This window comes from Telopea speciosissima, chromosome 10 (genome assembly GCF_018873765.1).
Source record: "Telopea speciosissima isolate NSW1024214 ecotype Mountain lineage chromosome 10, Tspe_v1, whole genome shotgun sequence".
Taxonomy (NCBI): domain Eukaryota; kingdom Viridiplantae; phylum Streptophyta; class Magnoliopsida; order Proteales; family Proteaceae; genus Telopea; species Telopea speciosissima.
The window spans coordinates 58,535,984-58,560,373 of NC_057925.1; the positions used below are offsets into that span (position 1 = coordinate 58,535,984).

The 24,390-nt window shown below is 39.7% G+C and overlaps 3 protein-coding genes and 1 pseudogene across 3 annotated transcripts; 3 read left to right on the top strand and 1 right to left on the bottom strand.

Moving 5' to 3' along the window:
- The first annotated feature begins 501 nt into the window (after nucleotides 1–501).
- On the top strand, nucleotides 502–1,238 carry LOC122644158. Its single transcript, XM_043837774.1, has one exon. The coding sequence runs from the start codon at nucleotides 564–566 to the stop codon at nucleotides 1,173–1,175; it is 612 nt and encodes a 203-aa protein (XP_043693709.1). The 5' UTR covers nucleotides 502–563; the 3' UTR covers nucleotides 1,176–1,238.
- A 4,258-nt stretch (nucleotides 1,239–5,496) lies between these two features.
- Nucleotides 5,497–8,384, bottom strand: LOC122643810. The gene is made up of 4 exons (XM_043837388.1): nucleotides 7,977–8,384; nucleotides 7,140–7,872; nucleotides 6,576–7,043; nucleotides 5,497–6,293 (listed from the first exon to the last, which is right to left on the bottom strand). The coding sequence occupies exons 1-4, from the start codon at nucleotides 8,382–8,384 to the stop codon at nucleotides 5,497–5,499; spliced, it is 2,406 nt and encodes an 801-aa protein (XP_043693323.1).
- Nucleotides 8,385–11,847: 3,463 nt separating this feature from the next.
- LOC122643811 lies at nucleotides 11,848–15,874 on the top strand (annotated as a pseudogene).
- Nucleotides 15,875–18,074: 2,200 nt separating this feature from the next.
- LOC122643812 (aspartyl protease family protein At5g10770-like) lies at nucleotides 18,075–22,721 on the top strand. The gene is made up of 4 exons (XM_043837389.1): nucleotides 18,075–18,137; nucleotides 20,479–21,764; nucleotides 22,294–22,382; nucleotides 22,481–22,721. Exons 1-4 carry the CDS (start codon nucleotides 18,104–18,106, stop codon nucleotides 22,719–22,721), a joined length of 1,650 nt encoding a protein of 549 aa, XP_043693324.1. The 5' UTR covers nucleotides 18,075–18,103.
- The last annotated feature ends 1,669 nt before the right edge of the window (nucleotides 22,722–24,390 follow it).

Sequence of the window (24,390 nt, forward strand, 5' to 3'; positions counted from 1 at the left end):
GGATTCTCTGCAGCCAAGGGTTGAGCGGCTATCGTGCTGTGCTCAACTCACAAGTCATCACGTGGATTTCATGCCAATACAATGGCTGATAGATGAGCTCGTCTGCCAAGCATTGGATTGGCATGAAATCCACATGACGGCTTATGAGTTGAGCACAGCAGGGTAGCCACAGAGGATCCAAATCCTACACAGAGGAGGTGAAATGACTGCCTCACCCTCGTGATGCTAACTGACGCATTCTCATTGACCCGCATATGCAAGGGCCACGCTCCCCTATAGAGAACACCTACACAAAAAAATAATAATAATAATAGTGGGTAAAACCTTAAAATGAGAGGGGGAAAAAAAGATTCGTGGAGACACATAATCCACAAAATTGTCCGACGGGTTCCCACCACTCATATAAGGCAACCGCCCCCTGCAAACACAAATAGGATGAACCAAAACAAACACAGACGGAGAAATTTTTCCTTTCCGGATTTCACCGTCTTGTTCTTCTTCTTCTTCCACTCTGCTACACACGTACAACTCAGGTCTTCGTACAAACAAGAACCTTCACGAAGATGGGTATGGTGTTGGGAAAGATTAGCGTAGAAACACCAAAGTACGAAGTCCTCCAATCCTCCACCGACTACGAGATCCGAAAGTATCCACCGACGGTAGCCGCACAAGTCACCTACGACCCCACCGAATTCAAGGGAAACCGTGATGGCGGCTTCACCGTTCTGGCAAATTACATCGGCGCTCTTGGCGAAGCCCACAACACCAAACCAGAAAAGATTGCTATGACAGCCCCTGTCATCACTCGATCATCGGAATCTGAGAAGATTGCTATGACGGCGCCTGTCTTCACCGCGAAGGGCGGAGATGGTGATGGGAAGAAGATGGTTACCATGCAATTCTTATTGCCTTCAAAGTATAGCAAAGCAGAGGAAGCCCCCAAACCGACCGATGAGAGAGTGGTGATAAAGGAGGAAGGGGAGAGGAAATATGGAGTAGTGAAGTTTGCGGGAGTGGCTTCGGATGCGGTGGTGGAGGAGAAAGTGGAGAAGCTGAAGAAGAGCTTAGAGAGAGATGGGCTTAAAGTTACTGGGGAGTTCTTGCTGGCTAGGTATAACCCTCCTTGGACTTTGCCTCCTTTCAGGACAAATGAGATTATGGTCCCCATTGAGTAAGAGATTGCAGAGTTGTATTAATCTACTTATAATCAAATCTATTTCTTCTAAAAAATGAAACTTTAAATCCTCCCTGTTCATAGTATGTTCTTCTTTTTCCATTCCGTTTTGTCTTCGAGATTTTCTGCAAGAAATTTCTTATTTAGCTCTCTTTTTGTTCCTATATTCAGCAAGAAAAGTTTAATATAAGAAACTAGAAATTTAATAAAAAGATAAAAAAAAGGAATATAACCATGAAAATGGTGCTTGGCACCAAAGTGGATAGATATTACCATTGATAAATCTCCACAAGTAGTGTAAGGTGACTAAGGTTTTGGTGAAGAGTGATAATCCTAGGTGCGCTGAGAGGGGGGGTGAATCAATGCCTTCAAAAATTCTTCCAAACTTAATCCCGTAACAATAACCATCACACACAAAGATTGGTCGGGGCAGTCCCATAATTATCAATCGCACATGCACGTCTACCTCGCAACCACTGTATGGTCAGGTCTACCAGACAATGCACCACCACTCTACAGTAAACACACTCCAAGAATACAAAAACAAAATAACAAGCACACAATACATCAAATATACGTGGTTCGGTCAAGCTGTCTACATCCACGGAGGAATACCCGTAAGGGTTTCGTATTTTCTCAAATACTCAACTCGAATTCGACTACTACAATAGCCCAGGTGCTACAACACCTGCTTCTGACTCCACAACAACTAAATCTAGGGCTACAACCCCAATTCAATCAAGCCCCAACTTGAATGGAATTACAATATGAATATAAAAATTCAATTACAAGTTCCTCCCAATAACATGAATAAAAATTAGGATTCTTTCAACATGAATCAAACCCTAAATATCAAATAGGACTTGTGAAACAAAAGATTACCTCTCGTTGAGTAATCCCTTGACTAACCCACTGCTCGAAGCCTGCCTGATGTCGTGCACGATCTCCAATGTTCAAAGCATCATCTTCGATTGTTCAAGCAAGATTTTTCTTCGTTTTTGACGTTTCTATAATTTTTTTGCTGTTTCTCACTTTTCCAGTGTGTTCTCCTTGAAAAATTATGCACTTTCAAAAAAAAACGGCGACTGATTTGGACTCCGAATGAGAGAGATATTGCCTTCCAAAGTTAAAAGATACAAAAATGGCAAGTGGAGGACGAATTTGTAATATCCAAAAATATTTGTGACAATCGGCAAGGCACGACTTGGGTTTCAAGATTTGCCGAGAAATTACTTTCCAAAAATTGTGACAGTTGTACAGCACTTACCCAAAACAAAATTCAAACTTCAACAACCGTACTACTCTCTTAAGGAACAATGTTATGGTGTATCGCATAGCACCGTGCACCATCAAGGGCAAGCCAATCAGAGAGCTCGTGATGAACAACATCCAACGGCCACCTTGATTCTGTAACTTTATAAAACAATGGGACACCTCTGTTGACAGTAGCACTTCAAAAAAAAGGACCAAAAAATTGGCTAAGTATAAAACTTTTTGCCTATGCCAGATTTGCTCCATTTTTGCGCATCGACACGGAAAAATCTGTAACTTTCTCATCCAACACTGAAATGATGCGAGACCAGTTGCGTTGGAACTGCGACTCAACGAACTTTCATTTTTCATGAAGACCACTTCACCCAGAAATGCAATTAAATCTTCCAAAAATGACCTTAAAATAACTGCCATTGCACGAACCTATGAAATCACAACTTTAACAATATGAAACCTTCACCTGCTGCTTCGCCCCTTTGTCAAACACTGTATAAGGACTTAAGAAGCTGTTAAATGGTGTTCTTCAAGTACGGGTACCCCTGTAACCCTGTCAAATGACCAAAATACCCTTATAACCGTGTGGGTGACTATTTTACCATTTCAGCTCTTCCAGCTCATCAAATACCATTGCCGCATCACCAATATGGATAATAAGGTTGCCAACAATGACAACACCACTCCATCAAACCTCAGTTGACCCAGTTGACCAATAATCTCCCCCTTTGGAATTGTTGGCAACTCTTTACACACACACCAACTTCTCCCCCTTTGACAACAAGTACAAAGGGTCATGGAAACTCCCCCTATCCAGAAGCTCCCCCTGTATACATGCCTCCTACTGTGCAACTGGAGTGACAATTCCAAGTTTATCTCAGAGTCGTTCAAAACTCTCCTTAGGAAGAGATTTTGTGAAAATATCGGCGACCTGTTCTGATGTAGAGACAAAATCCAATCTCACCTCATTAGTTGTGACTTTCTCCTTCAAGAAGTGATATCGGATATCGATGTGCTTTGTCCTCGAGTGTTGTACCAGATTCTTTGAAATATTTATTGCGCTCATATTATCACACATGATAGGAATAGGTTCAGAACTGTCAATGCCATAATCTGCAACTTGTCTCTTCATCCAAATCACTTGAGTGCAACAAGCTGCCGCTACAATATATTATGCCTCTGCCGTAGACAATGAAGCAGACTCTTGCTTCTTACTGTGCCATGCAACAAGGCTTTTGCCAAGATAGAATGCACCGCCACTAGTGCTCTTCCTATCACCCACACTACCTGCCCAATCCGCATCTAAAAATGCCTTGAGAGTGAATTTAGAGGTCTTGGAATACCATAAACCATACTCAACTATACCCCGAAGATATTTGAAAATTCGTTTAACTGCCAATAGATGTGTCTCCTTTGGGCTAGCTTGAAATCTAGCTACCAGACAAACTGCTTGCATAATATCAGGCCTTGACGCTGTCAATTACAACAAATTGCCAATCATAGACCTGTACATTGTATGATCAACTAAGGGGGAATCATCATCTGTACTCAGTTTGCATCCCACAACCATGGGTGTACCCATTGGTTTACTATCCTCCATCTGGAATTTCTTCAACATCTCTTTGGTATACTTCATCTGGCATATGAAAATGCCATTCTACCGTTGGCTCACCTGCAATCCCAGAAAGTATGAGAGTTCTCCGAGCATGAACATCTCGAACTCTTTCTTCATGCACTCTGCAAACTGTTTACACATTTCATCACTGTGCCCTCCAAAAATGATATCATCTACGTATACTACCACAATCAATTGACTACTGCTTTCTGTCATCACATACAGGTTGCTGTCAACCAAACCCTTTCACAGTCCCAAATGATGCAAATAAATATCAAGTCTGTAATACCAAGCTCTTGGAGCTTGCTTCAATCCATAAAGAGCCTTCTTTAGTCTACAAACCATATATGGATCCTCCCCAAGCTGAAAACCATCTGGTTGCTCTATATATACTTCCTCTTCAAGATTACCATTCAAGAAAGCTGATTTCACGTCCATCTGATACACCTTGAAGCCCTTGTATGCCGCCAAAGCCAAGAACATCAAATGGATTCCATCCTTGCTACTGGTGCAAAAGTCTCATCAAAATCTATTCTTTTCACCTAAGCGTAGCCCTTGCACACAAGTCTGGCTTTGTTTCTCATCACCTGACCATCTTCATTTAACTTGTTCCTAAAGACCCACTTGGTGCCAATAATGTTCTTGTCTACTGGTCTGGGAACTAACTCCCACGTGTTCTTCTCAATCTGATCCAGCTCTTCGTTCATGGCTTTAACCCAATGTTCATCTTTTCTTGCTTCATAAACGAACTTGGGTTCCACCTGTGACAATAGAGAATATATAATGGCCTTCATTTTTCTTGTCTGCATACCCGCTTTAGGATCTCCGATGACTTGATTTGGGGGATGCACTTTTGCCACTTTTCAAAACTAGGTCTTCCATCTCTCTCAGTCACAGTATCAATGTCATGGGCATTTGTGTCTGCATCCTCATGCTTTTGAACTTCCACAACTTCATCATTTACAATCGCATCATCATCAATCTCTTTAAAAGTTTGTTCTTCTAACACTACTGGTTTAGAGTGGGGTAATGTTTCATCAATCTTCACATCTGAACTCTCTACAACTTTCCCCAACCTCTTATTGAAGCATTTGTAAGCCTTGCTCTATGAGGAATACCCTAAGAAAATCCCTTCATCTGCTCTATCGTCAAATTTTTCAAGGTTGTCTTCCTTTCTTTTGATGAAGCAGCGACTACCAAACACCCTAAAGTGTTTCACTGTGGCTCTTCTATTAAACCATAATTCATATGGAGTCTTAGATTCTTGTGGTCTCAACAAGCACCTGTTGCCAATGTAGACAGCTGTATAGATGGCTTCTCTCCAAAAATGTTTTGCAATATTATTATCTGTAAGCATTGTCCTAGCCATTCGTTGAACTGTCCTATTCTTCCTCTCAACTACCCCATTTTGTTGAGGGGTTCTTGCTGTCGAATGCTGAATTCATATGCCATGTTCATTACAAAATTCTGTGAAAGCACTCCATGTGAACTCCTTTCCTTGGTCAGATTTGATGCACTTGATTGTTTTGCCAGTCTCATTCTCAACCCTTTTCTTGAACACCTTGAGGGAGTGTAAGGCTTCAGTTTTGTCCTTGAGAAAAAAGACCCATGTCATCCTTGAGTACTCATCAATAAGTAACATAAAATATCTCTCTCCTCTAATTGCTTGAGTCCTCATTGGTCCACGCAAATCTGTATGAATTAAGTCTAAAGGCTTACTAGCATTATGTTCCTTTAACTTGTATATAGCCCTTGTTTGCTTACCCTTCTGGCATGGTCCACAAACATGATTCGTGAGGTTCTTGATTTTTGGAAGATCCTTAACACCATTGTTCTTGCTCAACTTGGCTAAGTTCTTGAAATTTATATGCCCAAGTCTTTTGTGCCAAAGTGTGATTTCATTCTCCTGACTAATCATGCAATTGTCATCATTGTTCTCTGTAAGAACATACAAATTCTCATCTGTCCTGGAACCATGAGCCACTTTCTTTCCATTTTTCGTCTTCCTTATCTCAAAACCTTCCTTCATAAATAAGATCTCATTTCCTTGGTCACATATCTGACTCACACTCAGAAAGTTATGTTTCAACCAGCTCACATACAACACCCTGCCAGATTTTATTCTTCCTTGATCTAAGTTGACTGTTCCCTTGCCTTCAATCTTGGCCCCATCATTGTTCTCAAATCTAACTGAGCCACTTTCAACTTTATCAAGATTTAAAAATCTATCTCTTTCACCTGTCATATGAGTAGAACACCTACTGTCAAGAATCCATGGAGATGATCTTCTTTGAGCCTTAAAAGCCGTCTGAACAATCAATGATTTGTTGCTTTCTCCTGTCTTCTTCTCAATCTAAACTGCTTTTTCAGATACAGTGATGGATTTTTTGGCTTCCTTCTTTGTGAACACCTTCTTGTTCTTTGTGTGATATTTCTTCTCCTTCTTCATAGACTACCTTTGAGAGGGAAGCAAGGTCTTGGAGTTTCTTGCAATGTGACCAAGCTTATAGCATCTAAAACATTCTACATTCTGATCAACCAGTGGTGCAAACTTGTTTTTTATTTTGACAATTGCAGGCTTGGCATTCCTTCTACATTCTGTTACTCTGTGTCCATACATGTTGCAGCCATAACAATCCCCATTGAACCTTTGAGTCTGCCAAATATTCTTCATGTAGTCTTTGGATCTCTGATAGTATATTGTAGTAAACCCATCCTCATCAATCTTCTTGTTAGCAAAATTCATAGGTCTTGAACCTCTTCTCTTCTCACTAACAAATCTGATCGGATTATGTGCAGTGCCATTCCCTTTTATCTTTACTCCCTTTGAAGAACTCTCATTCTCATAACCAAGACCAGATTTATCATTGATAGGTCTTTGTCTACTAAGAAGATCATCTAACATGCTAGCTCCATTTGATGCTTGATCATGTTCTTCTTCAGTTTCTTGAACAGAAACCTCATTGCCCTTGTCATTCACAGTTGTAACTATTGGAGATGTATTTGCAACTGTAAGGTAGTCCTTATTTTTTAAATTTTCAAGTTCTACCTTTAGTTTTATTATTTATTCTTCAAGCTTGGCACATTCATCAACTTTCAAAGATAAGTTGATGCTAATATCTTCAGTCATCTTTTGTGTTTCTTCAATGGTGAGCTTTAGGTAACTGATTTTTTCTCCTTCTTCTACAAGCTCCAACATCTTGCTTCTTTTTCTTTCTATCTTGAGCTCATTTAAGGTAGTATAAAAAATAGTTTCCAGATCTTCAGCTTCTAATTCTTCATCCTTATCAGGTTTTTCTTCCTCTTCTTGATGGTCATTGCTTGCTAAGACCATGAACATTAGTTCATCATCAGAGTCTTCAACTTCTGTTAATTCTTCTGAAGAGGTGTCATCTTTTTTTGTCATCAAACTCTTTTTCTTCAAGGTGTCATTCTTCTTTAAAATGAACTTTTTCTTTTTAAAGCTGTTCTTGGAGGCTTGACTGTCTTCATCATCTGACTCAACTGTTTTACCCTTCTTTGGACATTTAGAGGCAAAATGTCTTATACCTCCACAATTAAAGCACTTCAAGGAAAGTTTTTCCTTGTATTTACCTTTACCATTCTTGAACTTCGTGGCAAGGTAGGCAATAAGCTCATCATTGGAATCTTCATTATCATTTTCTTGCTTAATTTTTAACTTCTTCATGGCTTTAAATGCAACCTCCTTCTCTGTGGATTTAGGATTCACCATACTCATTTCATATGCAGTCAATATACCATGCAATTCATCTAAACTCAACTCATTCAAGTTCTTTGACTCTTCTATAGCAGGCACCTTTGGGTTATAGAGATCCAGCAATGACCTGAGAATCTTCTTTACTACCACTGCATCCTTGATTTTCCACCAAGACTTTTGATGGCGTTTATAATTTTATTCACTTTACTTATGAAGCTCTCCACTGTATCTTCATCAGACATCTTCAAATTATCAAACAGTGACCTATAGTGTTGTAGTTTTGCCTCTTTGATCTTCTCATCGCCTTCATGGACATTCTGTAACTTGTCCCACACTTCTTTAGCAGTTTCACATCCAACAACTCTGGCAAACTTAGTGTTGACCAATGCACTCAGAAGTGCATTCTTAGCCTTAGAGTCGTTTTCATACTTCTTGAGTTCAACTGTATCAGTTATATCACATGTGGGAATTTTGTATTCATTCTTCACAGACATCCAAACACCATAGCCCAATGATTTCAGATATGTCTCCATCCTGATGCGCCAAAAATCATAACCTGTTCCATCAAACTGTGGTACCTTGCTGTGACTGTAACTACTGTTGCTATCCATCCTTCTTTCTCTTAGCACACTGTCCCAAGCTGTTAAGCTTCAATTCACTAGGTAACTTAGCTCTGATGCCACTTGATAATCCCAGGTGCACTGAGAGGGGGGTGAATCAGTGCCTTCAAAAATTCTTCCAAATTTAATCCCGTAGCAATAACAATCACACACAAAGATTGGCCGGGGCAGTCCCGTAATTACCAATCACACATGCACGTCCACCTCGCAACCACTGTGTGGTCAGGTCTATCAGACAATGCACCACCACTCTACCGCAAACACACTCCAAGAATACGAAAACAAAATAACAAGCACACAGTACACCAAATATACATGGTTCGGCCAAGCTGCCTACATCCACGAAGGAATACCCGTAAGGGTTTCGTATTTCCTCAAATACTTAACTCGAATTCGACTACTACAATAGCCCAGGTGCTACAACACCTGCTTCTGACTCTGCAACAACGAAATCTAGGGCTACAACCCCAATCCAATCAAGCCCCAACTTGAATGGAATTATAATATGAATATAAAAATTCAATTACAAGTTCGTCCCAATAACATGAATAAAAATTAGGATTCTTTCAACATGAATCAAACCCTAAATATCAAATAGGACTTGTGAAACAAAAGATTACCTCTCGCTGAGTAATCCCGTGACTAACCCACTGCTCGAAGCCTGCCTGATGTCGTGCACGATCTCCAATGTTCAAAGCAGCATCTTTGATTGTTCAAGCCATGTTTTTCTTTGTTTTTTACGTTTCTATAATTTTTCTGCTGTTTCTCACTTTTCCAGTGTGTTCTCCTTGAAAAATTATGTACTTTCAGAAAAAACGGCGACTGATTTGGACTCCGAATGAGAGAGATATTGCCTTCCAAAGTTGAAAGATACAAAAATGGCAAGTGGAAGACGAATTTGTAATATCCAAAAATATTCGTGACAATCGGCAAGGCACGACGTGGGTTTCAAGATTTTCCGAGAAATTACTTTCCAAAAATTGTAACAGCTGTGCAGCACTTACCCAAAACAAAATTCAAACTTCAACAACCGTACTACTCTCTTAAGGAACAATGTTATGGTGTATCGCATAGCACCGTGCACCATCAAGGACAAGCCAATCAGAGAGCTTGTGATGAACAACATCCAACGGCCACCATGATTCTGTAACTTTATAAAACAATGGGACACCTCTGTTGACAGTAGCACTTTAAAAAAAAATGACCAAAAAATTGGCTAGGTATAAAACTTTCTATGCCAGATTTGCTCTATTTTTGCGCATCGACACGGAAAAATCTGTAACTTTCTCATCCAATACTGAAATGATACGAGCAGTTGCGTTGGAACCGTGACTCAACGAACTTCATTTTTCATGCAGACCACTTCACCCAGAAATACCATTAAATCTTCCAAAAATGACCTTAAAGTAACTATCATTGCACGAACCTATGAAATCACAACTTTAACAATATGAAACCTTCACCTGCTGCTTCGCCCCTTTGTCAAACATTATATAAGGGCTTAATAAGCTGTTAAATGGTGTTCTTCAAATGCGGGTACCCCTGTAACCCTGCCAAATGATCAAAATACCCTTATAGCCGTGTAGGTGACTATTTTACCATTTCAGCTCTTCCAGCTCATCAAATACCATTGCTGCATCTCCAATATGGATAATAAGGTTGCCAAAAATGACAATACCACTCCATTAAACCTTAGTTGACCCAGTTGACCAACAAAGAGGAAAAGATTACTTTTCCCCCAAGTACTGTCTAAATCACATCTCTATGTAAGTTTATTTAGAATTTAATATATTCTTTTAATTGCCCCTTGCCTTATTCTCAAAAGTTCTATAAATTTTAGGGTTTTAAAAAATAATTTGAAACTGATTTATCATTATTTCATTATCAAAAGTTAACTTTAGTTTTCGCATACATATGTGAAACAACAATATTTATCATCGTTGGGGAAATCATGTGTTATACTTAAAGTACATAAAAGTATAGTTACAAATTATTTGATAAGAAAATCGTTTACATACTATTAGAGTAAGGAACTAACGATATTGATCGGTTCAGTTGTGGTTCGGTTCAAAAGTGTGAAGAGTAGAAATCAAAATCAAACCATTATAGACTCTGAACTGGCATCACTCAGTTGCCACCAGTAGCCTATTTAGTGCTTCGATCCACATTTCGTCAAGTAATGTTTGAGTATCGCGTGTATTCCTCTGTAAAGCTTGACACATGCTATAACTTAAATGGATACGATACGGAAACAATACCAAATGTAGTGTTGCATTTTGGCGGAGTAGCTAACTTGTGTATTGATCAGTTTGGGATTATAATTGTAGGAGACAAAACTCAGATTTTTATCTTCTCCATTTCTATCATCCTTCATTTCTATCCATTTCCCTCTTAGATTGTCGATAAATGGCATGCTTAAATCCTACGGTCATATTATGGATACGGTTACCAATTTGAATTCAATTTCAAATTCAAAGTCTGCTGATGGGAGAGCAGGCTGACTAGGTCCATGCATATCTGAGAGGTTGTTACACTAAACTCTATCTTATCTATCTCTCGTATTTTTTCTCTTGTAAACATGTATAACAAGTAGTTTAGGAGTTCTTATACTCTATCTTTTGTATTTAAATTTCAATTATCAGTTGTATAGCTCACATACTAATATAAATAGAACAACCCAAGATCACAATGATTCACATTTTCATCTGATTAGATTTGAGTTATGACATTCACCCATCCAACCCTAACCTAACCCGAGGTACCCATTCTCTCTCCACTCTCACTCCTCCATCTCTCTTTGCTCTGATGTGAGCTAGGCTTATTGTTTGAATGGTAAAAAATTATGATAGAGAGTTTAGTCTTCCACCCATGGACCACGGGCAATGATGTTGACCGTTGACGTGGCAAAATAAAACCTAACAGAAAAATTGCAATGGAAACACTTGACATTGTAACTTTGAAGTTTCTCATCCAAAAAAAAAAAACACTTTGAAGTTTTCTTTTGTGGGGCACAAGAAAGCAATAATTAAGCAAATTAGAAAATGACCGGATTTCACTTTCTTGAGGAAATGGCTACCCTACTTCCTCCGTGCTTGACCCGCGCGAACAAGACCAAAGTTTTGTAGAGAAAAAGTGTGGTTTTTGTTAGAAAGAGGGTTATTGCTTTGAAACTGCCATTAAAAGTACAAAGAATTAAGATGGAGAATATGATTCCTTCTATATAAACCTTGAGAGTCAGGTTGCCAGTAGCCATAGTGTTGAGAGAAAGCAAAATAATCGGTTAGATCAAGTAGAATCCATTAATAGTACTTCCAATTTCTAATTTGATCCAAAAAGCTGTCTTGGAAAAAAGGCTTTTTTTATTTGAGGCGCAAACAATTGTACGACCAAAGCCCCCAGCCAGAACTAGGCGCGAAAACAGCCAAGCAGAGAGAAAGAGGCTCCAGGGTACCCACCATCATCCATGGCCATTAGCAATGGCTTCCTTTCCCTTCTTTCAGTTGTTCTTCGTTTGCTTGTCGTTGGTTGTTCAGATCAGAAGGTCGAGGCCTATGGATTTGAAGAAATGATGGGAAATCTTCGAACCCAAAGTCATCATGTCGTTTCACTCAGCTCCTTGATGCCAGCCGGAGTTTGTTCTACCCCAGCCCAAGGTGATCATTTCTCTTAACTCTCTCTATATATTTCTTATTCCATCTTTACAAATAAACAAGTTAATTAAAAGGAATTTTTTCCTTCACCCATAGTCAGATGGTGTGCATAGGATATTGATGGTATTTTCCACTTTGTACTATAGGGAAAATATCATTTGTGACCTAGGTGTGGGTGTTCTTTTTCCTCACTCAAGTGTTGCAAAACTTTCTCCTAATGGCTCCATTTGTTTCGGCTCAAAATTTTACATGTTAGGAAAGTTGTCCAATATTTGTTTTCACTAAACAATAAATACTGAAAAACTTTTCAACATGTAAAAGTTTATCCCGAAACAAACAGAGCTTTAAGGAAAAATGATGTGCACACTACTTATAGTTCACGCTTTTCACAATCTTTAACAGACTCTCTCCTCCTTGACTATGGGGCTCCATACACACATAATGAGGTATTTCCTCATGTGTGTGTGTGTACATTGGCTTACTTTTTCTGAGTTTTGGGCTTTAAATAGAAAGGTGGATGGTGGCTTCTTAGCTTGCCCTTGGCTTATTATTTCATCTTCTATCATGTGAGACAGAAGTGGTCCACTTAGAAGGGGAAAAAAAATCCTCTCCAATTCCTTGAAAGTGTAGTGTGGTGCAGTTACGAGCTGAGAGCTCAAAACCTGGTAGGCGCGACATCTAACAGTGCCGAGCTCGAGAAGAAATAATAAAAAAAAAAACCTGACTCAATCAACCTTGGACTGTTGGATGTCATGTCTACCAGGTGTCGACCTTTCAACCCCGAACTGCACCGCACTCGGCGATCAAGGAATTGGAGAGGATTTTAATTCACTTAGAAAGAGTCAGTCATGATTAATTCCAATTTCGGCTGATTTGATATGGTTGATTTATGGTCCAAAACCATAGAATGGTTGAGTTTTTAGATCTGAAGGCCAATTCTAGGGTTTCTTGGGACTGATTGTGATGGATTTTTATATGATCCAGATCAAAATTGGCAGGGACAGACCCAATTGCGGATCCAGCTTCTCTCCAGGGAGCCCAATGCCCATGGAGTGCCCAGGGGACATCCAAGGGTTGGGCTGTGCCACACACATCTTGGCGCACACCTAGGGATGTGTGCGGCACAACCCAATGGCTGGATGGATCAGGATCGTCTCTAGGGAGCAGGGAACGCCCAGGGTGTAACTAGCCATTGGGCTGTGCCGCACACATCCCTAGGCATGCACTGAGATGTGTGCGGCACAGCTCAACCGCTGGATGCCCCCTAACAGTTCCTTGGGCGCACGCCTCCTTGGAGACAAGCTAAATTTTGGCTGGATGCCCCCTGGGCGCGCTGGGCTCCCTGGAGAGGAGCTCAATCCCCCAATGGTATTCCATATTTTGAAACCTTACCAATATGATCTAAGCGTACGTAGCCCAACAAATACCAGTTAGTTAATCAAGTGTCTTGTATCAAGAAAATTATTGTTACTTATGATAGTGTCATTATTATGGCATAGGCTTGCCTTCTGATTGGCAATTGTCTACCACATGGCAGTTTTGATATTGCCAAAATTTTGTAGATTTGTTTTCCAAGTCCTAAATATGGTAAGTTCAGAAATGGTCTATTCTCTAACAAATATAAATTTGAAAATCGGTTCAAAATTTAACTTATATTATTTACTTTTGAAATTATGGGGATACAAGTATTGAAAGGGGAGGGTTCGTTGCATGCAATTTTGCACTAATAAAGAAGAGGGTTACAGATCATTCAGTAGGAGGTATTTAATGAGGAGAGAGGATGTAGGGTCTATGGGTGAAATGCGATAGGGACTACCGAAGAATCTGCACGTACACTCGCGTCATGCTGTCATGTCATTTCTTTTTAAATATTGAAATGTTAGATCATACGATTAAGATATGAATTACATGACATATGTCTAGTCTAATATGGAGGCTCCCATCAATAATTATCAAGTAAACCCTCCACATGGCAATGTGAGGATGTTAACAAAACCCGAAATATGAAATTGTTTGGATGATCAATATGATCAATCCAAGACTTATATTTATAATAAGTGAAAAAATACAATGAGACAATAATAACCTTGCCATAGCCGACACAGTTAGGCAGTGTATAATAACAAAATAAAACACCCAAAAAGACCAAAATACTTCCACGGTATTCTGGTGTACCTTATTCAACAGAGGATAATGGCCATCAAATAAACTTTTGACCCTTGTATACATAGGGAAAAACATATTAGTTAGAAAAGAGGGGAAAAGATGGGCATGACTGTGGTATACATGCTCACTCCTACGTTCTGCCTTCTACCTTTTTAGGTGTGTATGATTGATTCTTTTTCTATAGAAAATTTACTTTTAACATTAACTAGGTGTCTCTCTCTCTCTCTCTTACATAAACAAGGCTATGTTCAATGCTTTTCAGGCTCCGAAATCTTAAGCAGACAGGTACTGCAAGTAACTCACAAACATGGGCCTTGCTCACCACTGAAGGAAGGAAATGCAAAAATTCCTAGTCTTGGCCAGATTCTCATGGACGACCGAACCCGAATCAAGTCCATCCATTCAAAAATCTCCAACCAACAACACTACCCAGTAGAAGAGTCTGGAGCAAAAATGCCGGCCGACTCTGGCCAATCCCTAGGGAGTGGAAACTTTGTTGTTCGAATTGGACTTGGAACACCCATGCAAAACTTTACAGTAATCTTTGATACTGGTAGTGATTTCACTTGGATCCAATGCCAACCATGAGCCGGCCAATGTTATTCGCAACAAGATCCCATCTTCAACCCTTCTGCATCCTCCACCTATTCCAATGTCTCATGTAACTCCACTACGTGTGCCCAACTGCGATCAGCCACTAGCTACGCACTATCCTGCACCACCAATCCCAATTGCATCTACCAGGTCATGTATGGTGACAACTCGTTCTCTCAAGGGTACTTTGCAACAGATACTCTAACAGTACTACCTTCCTCTGATGTCTTCCCCAAATTTAAATTTGGTTGTGGTCAGAACAACGACGGCCTATTTGGTTTTGTAGATGGAGTACTAGCTCTTAGCCGCGATCAGATCTCTATGGTATCACAGACTGTTCAAATTTTTGGAAAGCTTTTCTCCTATTGTCTTCCACCCACAAGCAGCTCCACTGGTTTTCTTGCATTCGGTAGCCAAGTGGGTAACTCTTCCACTGCTCAATACACTCCACTACTAACAGATCCCAACAACCCATCGTTCTATTTCTTATATATGACGGGTATAAGTGTTGGAGGAGAGAGTTTATTTATCCCACAATCAGTTTTTACAACTTCAGGAACCATTATAGACTCTGGAACTGTCATCACTCGATTGCCACCATCAGCCTATTCAGCTCTTCGCTCAGCAGTTCGTCAAGCAATGTCTGAGTATCCCGTGTATTCGTCACAGTATGGATATGATATACTCGACACATGCTATAACTTAAATGGATACGACACAACAACATTACCAACTATAGTGTTGCATTTCGCCGGAGGTGCTAACTTGTCTATTGATCAGTCTGGGATTGTAATTCAAGCAAGTTCAACTCATTTCTGCTTGGCTTTTGCCGGAAACAGCAATGCTACCGATTTAGCTATCCTTGGAACTATGCAACAGAAGGGAATTGAGGTGATTTATAATGTGACAGGAGGACAGCTGGGATTTGGGACAAGCGCTTGCAGCGTAAAAGCAGTATCTGTCCCGGCCCCTCCAACCAATATTTCTGCTCCCCCTCCCCCTCCAATGGGAACACAACCCCCCCTTTGTACTTCCATAAACATCATATTACCACCACCACGCATTGATTGATATTTGTGTGGTAGACATCTCATTTTGTTTCCTAGAAAACAAACATTCACAACCATGAATGAAAATTCCCTCCTCCCCCCCCCCCCCCCCCCCCCCCCGCCCCCAAGGTTAATTAGGTTAAAATATGGTTAATTGATCTCAAAATCTATCCAAAATTTTCAACTAAATTAATTTTTTCTTTTTATTTTTTCATACTTAAATTTACTGTGAAAATAAGTTTATTTCAACCTGTTAACTCAGAAAAGATTTCATTTTAATCATACAAGACCCGTTTTGAAAAGGACTTTAAATCCTCCCTGTTCATAGTATTTTCTTCTTTTTCCATTCCGTTTTGTCTTCAGTGTTTTAAGATTTTCTGCAAGAAATTCCTTTTGTAGCTCTCTTTTTGTTCCTATATTCAGCAAGAAAAGTTTAATATAAGAAACTAGAAAAAAATTTAAAAAAAAAAAAGGGAATATAACCATGAAAATGGTGCTTGGCACCAAAGTGGATAGATATAACCATTGATAAATCTCCACAGGTAGTGTAAGGTGACTAAGGTTTTGGTGAAGAGGAAAAGATTACTTTTCCCCCAAATACCTCTATGTAAGTTTATTTAGAATTTAATATATTCTTTTAATTGCTCCTTGTCTTATTTTCAAAAGTTCTATAAATTTTAGGGTTTTAAAAAATAATTTGAAACTGATTTATCATTATTTCATTAGCAGAAGTTAACTTTAGTTTTCGCATACATATGTGAAACAACAATATTTATCATCGTTGGGGGAATCATGTGTTATACTAAAAGTACATAAAAGTATAGTTACAAATTATTTAATAAGAAAATCGTTTATATACTATTAGAGTAAGGAACTAACGATATTGATCGGTTCAGTTGTGGTTTGGTTCAAAAGTGTGAAGAGTAGAAATCAAAATCAAACCATTATAGACTCTGAACTGGCATCACTCGGTTGCCACCAGTAGCCTATTTAGCGCTTCGATCCACATTTCGTCAAGTAATGTTTGAGTATCGCGTGTATTCCTCTGTAAAGCTTGACACATGCTATAACTTAAATGGATACGATACGGAAACAATACCAAATGTAGTGTTGCATTTTGGCGGAGTAGCTAACTTGTGTATTGATTAGTTTGGGATTATAATTGTTGGAGACAAAACTCAGATCTTTATCTTCTCCATTTCTGTCATCCTTCATTTCTATCAATTTCCCTCTTAGATTGTCGACAAATGGCATGCTTAAATCCTACGGTCATATATATTATGGATATGGTTACCAATTTGAATTCAATTTCAAATTCAAAATCTGCTAATGGGAGAGAAGGCTGACTAGGTCCATGCATATCTGAGAGGTTGTTACACTAAACTCTATCTTATCTATATATCTCTCCTATTCTTTCTCTTGTAAACATGTATAGCAAGTAGTTTAGGAGTTCTTAAACTCTATCTTTTGTATTTAAATTTCAAATATCAGTTTTATAGCTCACATACAATATAAATAGAACAACCCGAGATCATAATGATTCACGGGTGATTACAGCCAATGTTTTCCTATTCTATCTTGGTATCAGAACCATTGACCACCGTCCTTATCTTCAACCATGGCTAATTGAGACTCCACATTTTTCTATTCTATCTGATCAGGTTTGAGTTATGACATTCACCCATCCAACCCTAACCTAACCTGAGCTACCCATTCTCTCTTCTCGCTCACTCCTCCCTCTCTCTTTGCTCTGATGTGAGCTAGGCTTATTGATTGAATGGTAAAAATTAGGAAAGAGAGTTTATACTCTTCCACCCATGGGCCACGGGGAATGCAATGGAAACACTTACATTGTAACTTTGAAGTTTCTCATAAAAAAATTAATAAAAAGTTCAAAGTTTTCTTTTGTGGGGCATAAGAAAGCAATAATTAAGCAAATTAGAGAATGACCGGATTTCACTTTCTTGAGGAAATGACTACCCCACTTCCTCCGTGCTTGACCCGCGCGAACAAGACCAAAGTTTTGTAGAGAAAAAGTGTGGTTTTTGCTAGAGAGAGGGTTATTGCTTTGAAAATTCCATTAAAAGTACATAAAATTAAGATGGAGAATATGATTCCTTCTATACAAACCTTGAAAGTCAGGTTGCCAGTAGCCATAGTGTTGAGAGAAAGCAACATAATCGGTTAGATCGAGTAGAATCCATTAATACTACGTACCCAAAGTCATCATGTCGTTTCACTCAGCTCCTTGATGCCAGCCGGAGTTTGTTCTACCCCAGCCCAAGGTGATCATTTCTCTTAACTCCCTCTCTATATATTTCTTATTCCATCTCTACAAACAAACAAGTTAATTAAAAGGAATTTTTTCCTTCACCCATAGTCAGATGGTGTGCATAGGATATTGATGGTATTTTCCACTTTGTACTATAGGGAAAATATCATTTGTGACCCAGGTGTGGGTGTTCTTTTTTCTCACTCAAGTGTTGCAAAACTTTCTCCTAATGGCTCCATTTGTTTCGGCTCAAAATTTTACATGTTGGAAAATTGTCCAATATTTGTTTTCACTGAACAATAAACACTGAAAAACTTTTCAATATGTAAAATTTTATCCCGAAACAAACAGAGCTTTAAGGAAAAGGGATGTACACACTACTTATAGATCACGCTTTTTCACAATCTTTAACAGACTCTCTCCTGCTTGACTATGGGGCTCCATACACACATAATGAGGTATTTCCTCGTGTGTGTGTGTGTGTACATTGGCTTACTTTTTCTGAGTTTTGGGCTTTTAGTAGAAAGGTGGATGGTGGCTTCTTAGCTTGCCCTTGGCTTATTATTTCATCTTCTATCATGTGAGACAGAAGTGGTCCACTTAGAAGGGGGAAAAAAATCCTCTCCAATTCCTTGAAAGTGTAGTGTGGTGCTGAGAGCTCGTAACCTGGTAGGCGCGACATCTAACAGTGCCGAGCTCGAGAAGAAATAAAAAAAAAAAAAAAAGAACAAAAAAAAAAAAACCTGACTCAATCAACCTTGGACTGTTGGATGTCATGTCTACCAGGTGTCGACCTTTCAACCCCGAACTGCACCGCACTCGGCGATCAAGGAATTGGAGAGGATTTTAATTCACTAAGAAAGAATCAGTCATGATTAATTCCAATTTCGGCTGATTTGATATGGTTGATTTATGGTCCAAAACCATAGAATGGTTGAGTTTTTAGATCTGAAGGCCAATTCTAGGGTTTCTTGGGACTGATTGTGATGGATTTTTATATGATCCAGATCAAAATTGGCAGGGACAGACCCAATTGCGGATCCGGCTTCTCTCCAGGGAGCCCAACGCCCATGGAGTGCCCAGGGGACATCCAAGGGTTGGGCTGTGCCACACACATCTTGGGGCACACCTAGGGATGTGTGCGGCACAACCCAATAGCTGGATGGATCAGGATCGTCTCTAGGGAGCAGGGAATGCCCAGGGTGTTACTAGCCGTTGGGCTGTGCCGCACACATCCCTAGGCGTGCACTGAGATGTGTGCAGCACAGCTCAACCGCTAGATGCCCCCTGACAGCTCCCTGGGCGCACGCCTCCTTGGAGACAAGCTAAATTTTGGTTGGATGCCCCCTGACAGCTCCCTGGGCGCACGCCTCCTTGGAGACAAGCTAAATTTTGGTTGGATGCCCCCTGGGTGCACTGGGCTCCCTGGAGAGGAGCTCAATCCCCCAATGGCATTCCATATTTTGAAACCTTACCAATATGATCTAAGCGTACGTAGCCCGACAAATACCAGTTAGTTAATCAAGTGTCTTGTATCAAGAAAATTATTGTTACTTATGACTGTGTCATTATTATGGCATAGGCTTGCCTTCTGATTGGCAATTGTCTACCACATGGCAGTTTTGATATTGCCAAAATTTTGTAAATTTGTTTTCCAAGTCCTAAATATGGTAAGTTCAGAAATGGTCTATTCTCTAACAAATATAAATTTGAAAATCGGTTCAAAATTTAACTTCTACTATTTACTTTTGAAATTATGCGGATACAAGTATTGAAATGCATGCAATTTTGCACTAATAAAGAAGAGAGTTACAGATCATTCAGTAGGAGGTATTTAATGAGGAGAAAGGGTGTAGGGTCTATGGGTGAAATCCGAGAGGGACTACCCAAGAATCTGCATGTACACTCGCGTCATGCTGTCATGTCATTTCTTTTTAAGATGCATTAATTTTTCCTAATATTGAAATGATAGATCACACGATTAAGATATGAATTACATGACATATGTCTAGTCTAATATGGAGGCTCCCATCAATTATTATCAGGTAAACCCTCCACATGGCAATGTGAGGGTAATGGCCATCAAATAAACTTTTGACCTTTATATACATAGGGAAAAGCATATTAGTTAGAAAAGATGGGAAAAGATGGGCATGACTCTGGTATACATGCCCACTCCTACGATGTGCCTTCTACCTTTTTTAGGTGTGTATGATTGATTCATTTTTTATAGAAAGTTTACTTTTAACATTGACTACGTCTATTTGTCTGTCTGTCTGTCTGTCTCTCTCTCTCTCTCTCTCTCTCTCTCTCTCTCTCTCTTACATAAACAGGCTATGTTCAATGCTTTTCAGGCTCCGAAATCTTAAGCAGACAGGTACTACAAGTAACTCACAAACATGGGCCTTGCTCACCACTGAAGGAAGGGAATGCAAAAATTCCTAGTCTTGGCCAGATTCTCAAGGACGACCGAACCCGAATCAAGTCCATCCATTCAAAAATCTCCAACCAACAACACTACCCAGTAGCAGAGTCTGGAGCAAAAATTCCAGTCGACTCTGGCCAATCCCTAGGGAGTGGAAATTTTGTTGTCCGAATTGGACTTAGAACACCGATGCAAAACTTCACAGTAATCTTCGATACTGGTAGTGATTTCACTTGGATCCAATGCCAACCATGCGCCGGCCAATGTTATTTGCAACAAGATCCCATCTTCAACCTTTCTGCATCCTCCACCTATTCCAACGTCTCATGTAACTCCATTGCATGTGCCCAACTGCAATCAGCCACTGGCTTCGCAGTGTCCTGCACCACCAATCCCAATTGCATCTACCAGGTCACATATGGTGACGGATCGTACTCTCAAGGGTACTTTGCAACAGATACTCTAACAATACTACCTTCCTCTGATGTCTTCCCCAAATTTAAATTTGGTTGTGGTCAGAACAACGACGGCCCCCTATTTGGTTTTGTAGATGGATTACTAGCTCTTGGCCACGATCAGACGTCTATGGTATCACAGACTGTTCAAATTTTTGGAAAGCTTTTCTCCTATTGTCTTCCACCCACAAGCAGCTCCACTGGTTTTCTTGCATTCGGTAGCCAAGTGGGTAACTCTTCCACTGCTCAATACACTCCACTACTAACAGATCCCAAGTACCCATCGCTCTATTTCTTAAATATGACGGGTATAAGTGTTGGAGGAAAGAGTTTACCTATCCTACAATCAGTTTTTACAACTTCAGGAACCATTATAGACTCTGGAACTGTCATCACTCGGTTGCCACCAACGGCCTATTCAGCGCTTCGGTCATCATTTCGTCAAGCAATGTTCAAATATCCCATTACGTCACCGTATTTATTACTCGACACATGCTATACCTTAGCTGGAAACGATACGGCAAAATTACCAACCATAGTGTTGCATTTCACCGGAGGTACTGACTTTTCTATTGATAAGTCTGGGATTCTAGTTCAAGCAAGCTTAACTCAATATTGCTTGGCTTTTGCTGGAAACAACAATGCTACCGATTTGGCGATCCTTGGAAGTATGCAACAGCATGGAATTGAGATGATTTACAATGTGGCAGGAGGAAAGTTGGGATTTGGGACAAGCGCTTGCAGCGTAAAAGCCATATCTGTCCTGGCCCCTCCAACCAATATTTCTGCTCCCCCTCCCCCTCCAATGGAAACACAACCCCCCCCCCCCTTTGTACTTCCATAAACATCATATTACCACCACGCATTGATTGATATTAGTGTAGACATCTCATTTTGTTTCCTGGAAAACATTCACAACCATGAATGAGATGTTTTTTTTTAAATTCACAACCATGAATGAGATGTTTTTTTTTAAACTTTATGAAATTCCCCTCCCCTCCCCCCCCCCCCCAAGGTTAATTTGGTTAAAATATGGTTAATTGATCTCAAAATCTATCCAAAATTTTCAATCAAAATAATTTTTTATTGGGAAAATTTCAGAAACCCCCTAAAAGTATCCAATATCTCATAAATTTACCAAACTTGATCAAAATGTCACACACACCCCTGACGTTAAGTAGGGTTACCCCTTAAGATAAAATGTCAATTTTACCCTCTTAATTATTTAAATAAAAAATAGGTAAATGACACTTAAGGTACCATCTTCTTCCCTCTTCTTCCGTGTTCAGACCATTGGAGAGCTGCGGCATTGCGGCGACCATCACTCCATCTCCGGCGACCATCATCATCCACCTGCAGAAAATGAAACAAAGAAAATGTAAGTGAACTAGGGTTCTGTAACCCATTTTTCTTGGATTTCCATGCTCCCAAAGAAAATGTTGGGAGCGGATGATCGCTTGTCCTCTGCAATCTCAGAGAGTTGGTTCGGTTCACTCGGCTTCACAGGAGGGCGTATGGGAGTTGCAGCAGCCATCGGTTCTTAGCAGGTGAAAGTCATAGATTTGGGTATGGGAGTTGCAGCCGCCAGGAGGGCGTATGGGAGTTGCACCAGCCATCGGTTCACTCGGCTTCACAGGAGGGCGTATGGGAGTTGCAGCAGCCATCGGTTCTTAGCTTCAGCGTCTCAGCTTCAACCACGAGCTCTCCAGATTCCTAGCAATGTCCGTATAACTCATTGTCACGATTTCAAAGAGGCACTGCCTTGGTAGAGAAGAAAGAAGGAAAGTGGTTTGCTTTAGGTAGATGGAGGTGGATGTCGGTTGGGAGAAAAGAAATTGGAGAGGAAAAAATCAAACGAATGACGGTGAGGGGTCTGATTGATGGAAGAAGAGATAATGGAAAGTGGGCGAAATGGGTTTCATGTTGGGGTAAATGAGGATTTAGGTCAGAGGGGTCCGGTGGAAAATGGAGAAGTGGGGGAAATGGGTTTCAATGGTAAGGGTAATTTTGTCATTTAAAAAGAGTTAATAGACACTTAATTGTAAAGACTAACGGAGTGGACTAAATTGAAATAAATTCATAAAAATAGAGGGTGTCTGTGATATTTTGATCAAGTTTGATAAGTTTATGAGATATTAAATACTTTTAACGGATGTCCGTGAAATTTTTTCTTTTTTATTTTTTTTTTTATTTGAACCCATAGTTCGGAAAAGATACCATTTTAATCATATAAGACCCGTTTTGAATGAAACTTTTATTGACCAAAAAAGTTCTTGAATTTTAATTTATACCAATTAAAAGTGCTCAAAAAATGCTTCAAAATGTCATTTGAATAATTTGGATTTTTGGAACTAAAGTACTGTGTTTTTTAATTTGGACTGGGTTAGGCCCATCTTGATTCAACATAGAACCAAACAAGTCAAAGGCGTTTGTGACAAAATTCCACTTTGATTCCGAATTGGTTCTTGTCAACGTGAAATGAACTCAACTCTTTGTTTTGAATTTTTATCTTCTCCTGTTATTGCACGATGCAGTAATGCATCGTGCAACGGTTGCAGAGGCCATGTGCATCACATGGGGCCCATTGTGCCACATGGCCTCTGCATTGTTGCACGATGCAGTGCTGCATCGTGCAGTAACAGGAGGTGATAATGATCCCTTTGTCTTCACGTGTCTGAATGACACCTCTTTAGATGTATTTATAACTTGACACCTTCATTTAATTGCCTCTTGTTTTTTTTTTCAGAAATTATTTAAAACATGAGTTTAAAAGAAATTTCAAAAATAATTTGAAAGTAACTATTCATTATATCATTATCAAAACCACTTATGAACAAGTACATAGCTAGTACATTTGGTAGCTTGTGCATTACTACCTGAAGGTCTTGGGTTCAAGTTTCCCAGTTCATATCTTATTTCTTTCATGCAATGGGGTGATCATTTCGTGCCATCATATATCTTGTGTAGGAGCTACACTCTTAGAGTTACTTTATTATATTTTAGTTATATTTCTAGCAGTGGTATATGATATTTTTACCTAATCCTTCTTTTTTTTTAATTATTTAATTATGGGAAAAAGGAGGTTATCTAAAATAAGACTACCTCGTTGTGGTTACGACACCTAGACATAGGAGCATGCAAAAGTACCGCCATCTCCTCCGGACCTTTATTCCCTGAGGTTCCTTGACCGGTACAGTTGTACGGTTCCTCTTATAGGGGTGTTGAAATGACCATTCCATCCCTTAACCGAACACACTAGTGTCTGGGTGAAGTCCACCCCCTTTTATTAGAGGCACTAGCAAACCGTACCAAATAGGGGAACCACAGGTGATAAAAATTCTCCCCCCGACCCCTATGAAATAAAAAATTTCAATCCTATTGATTTG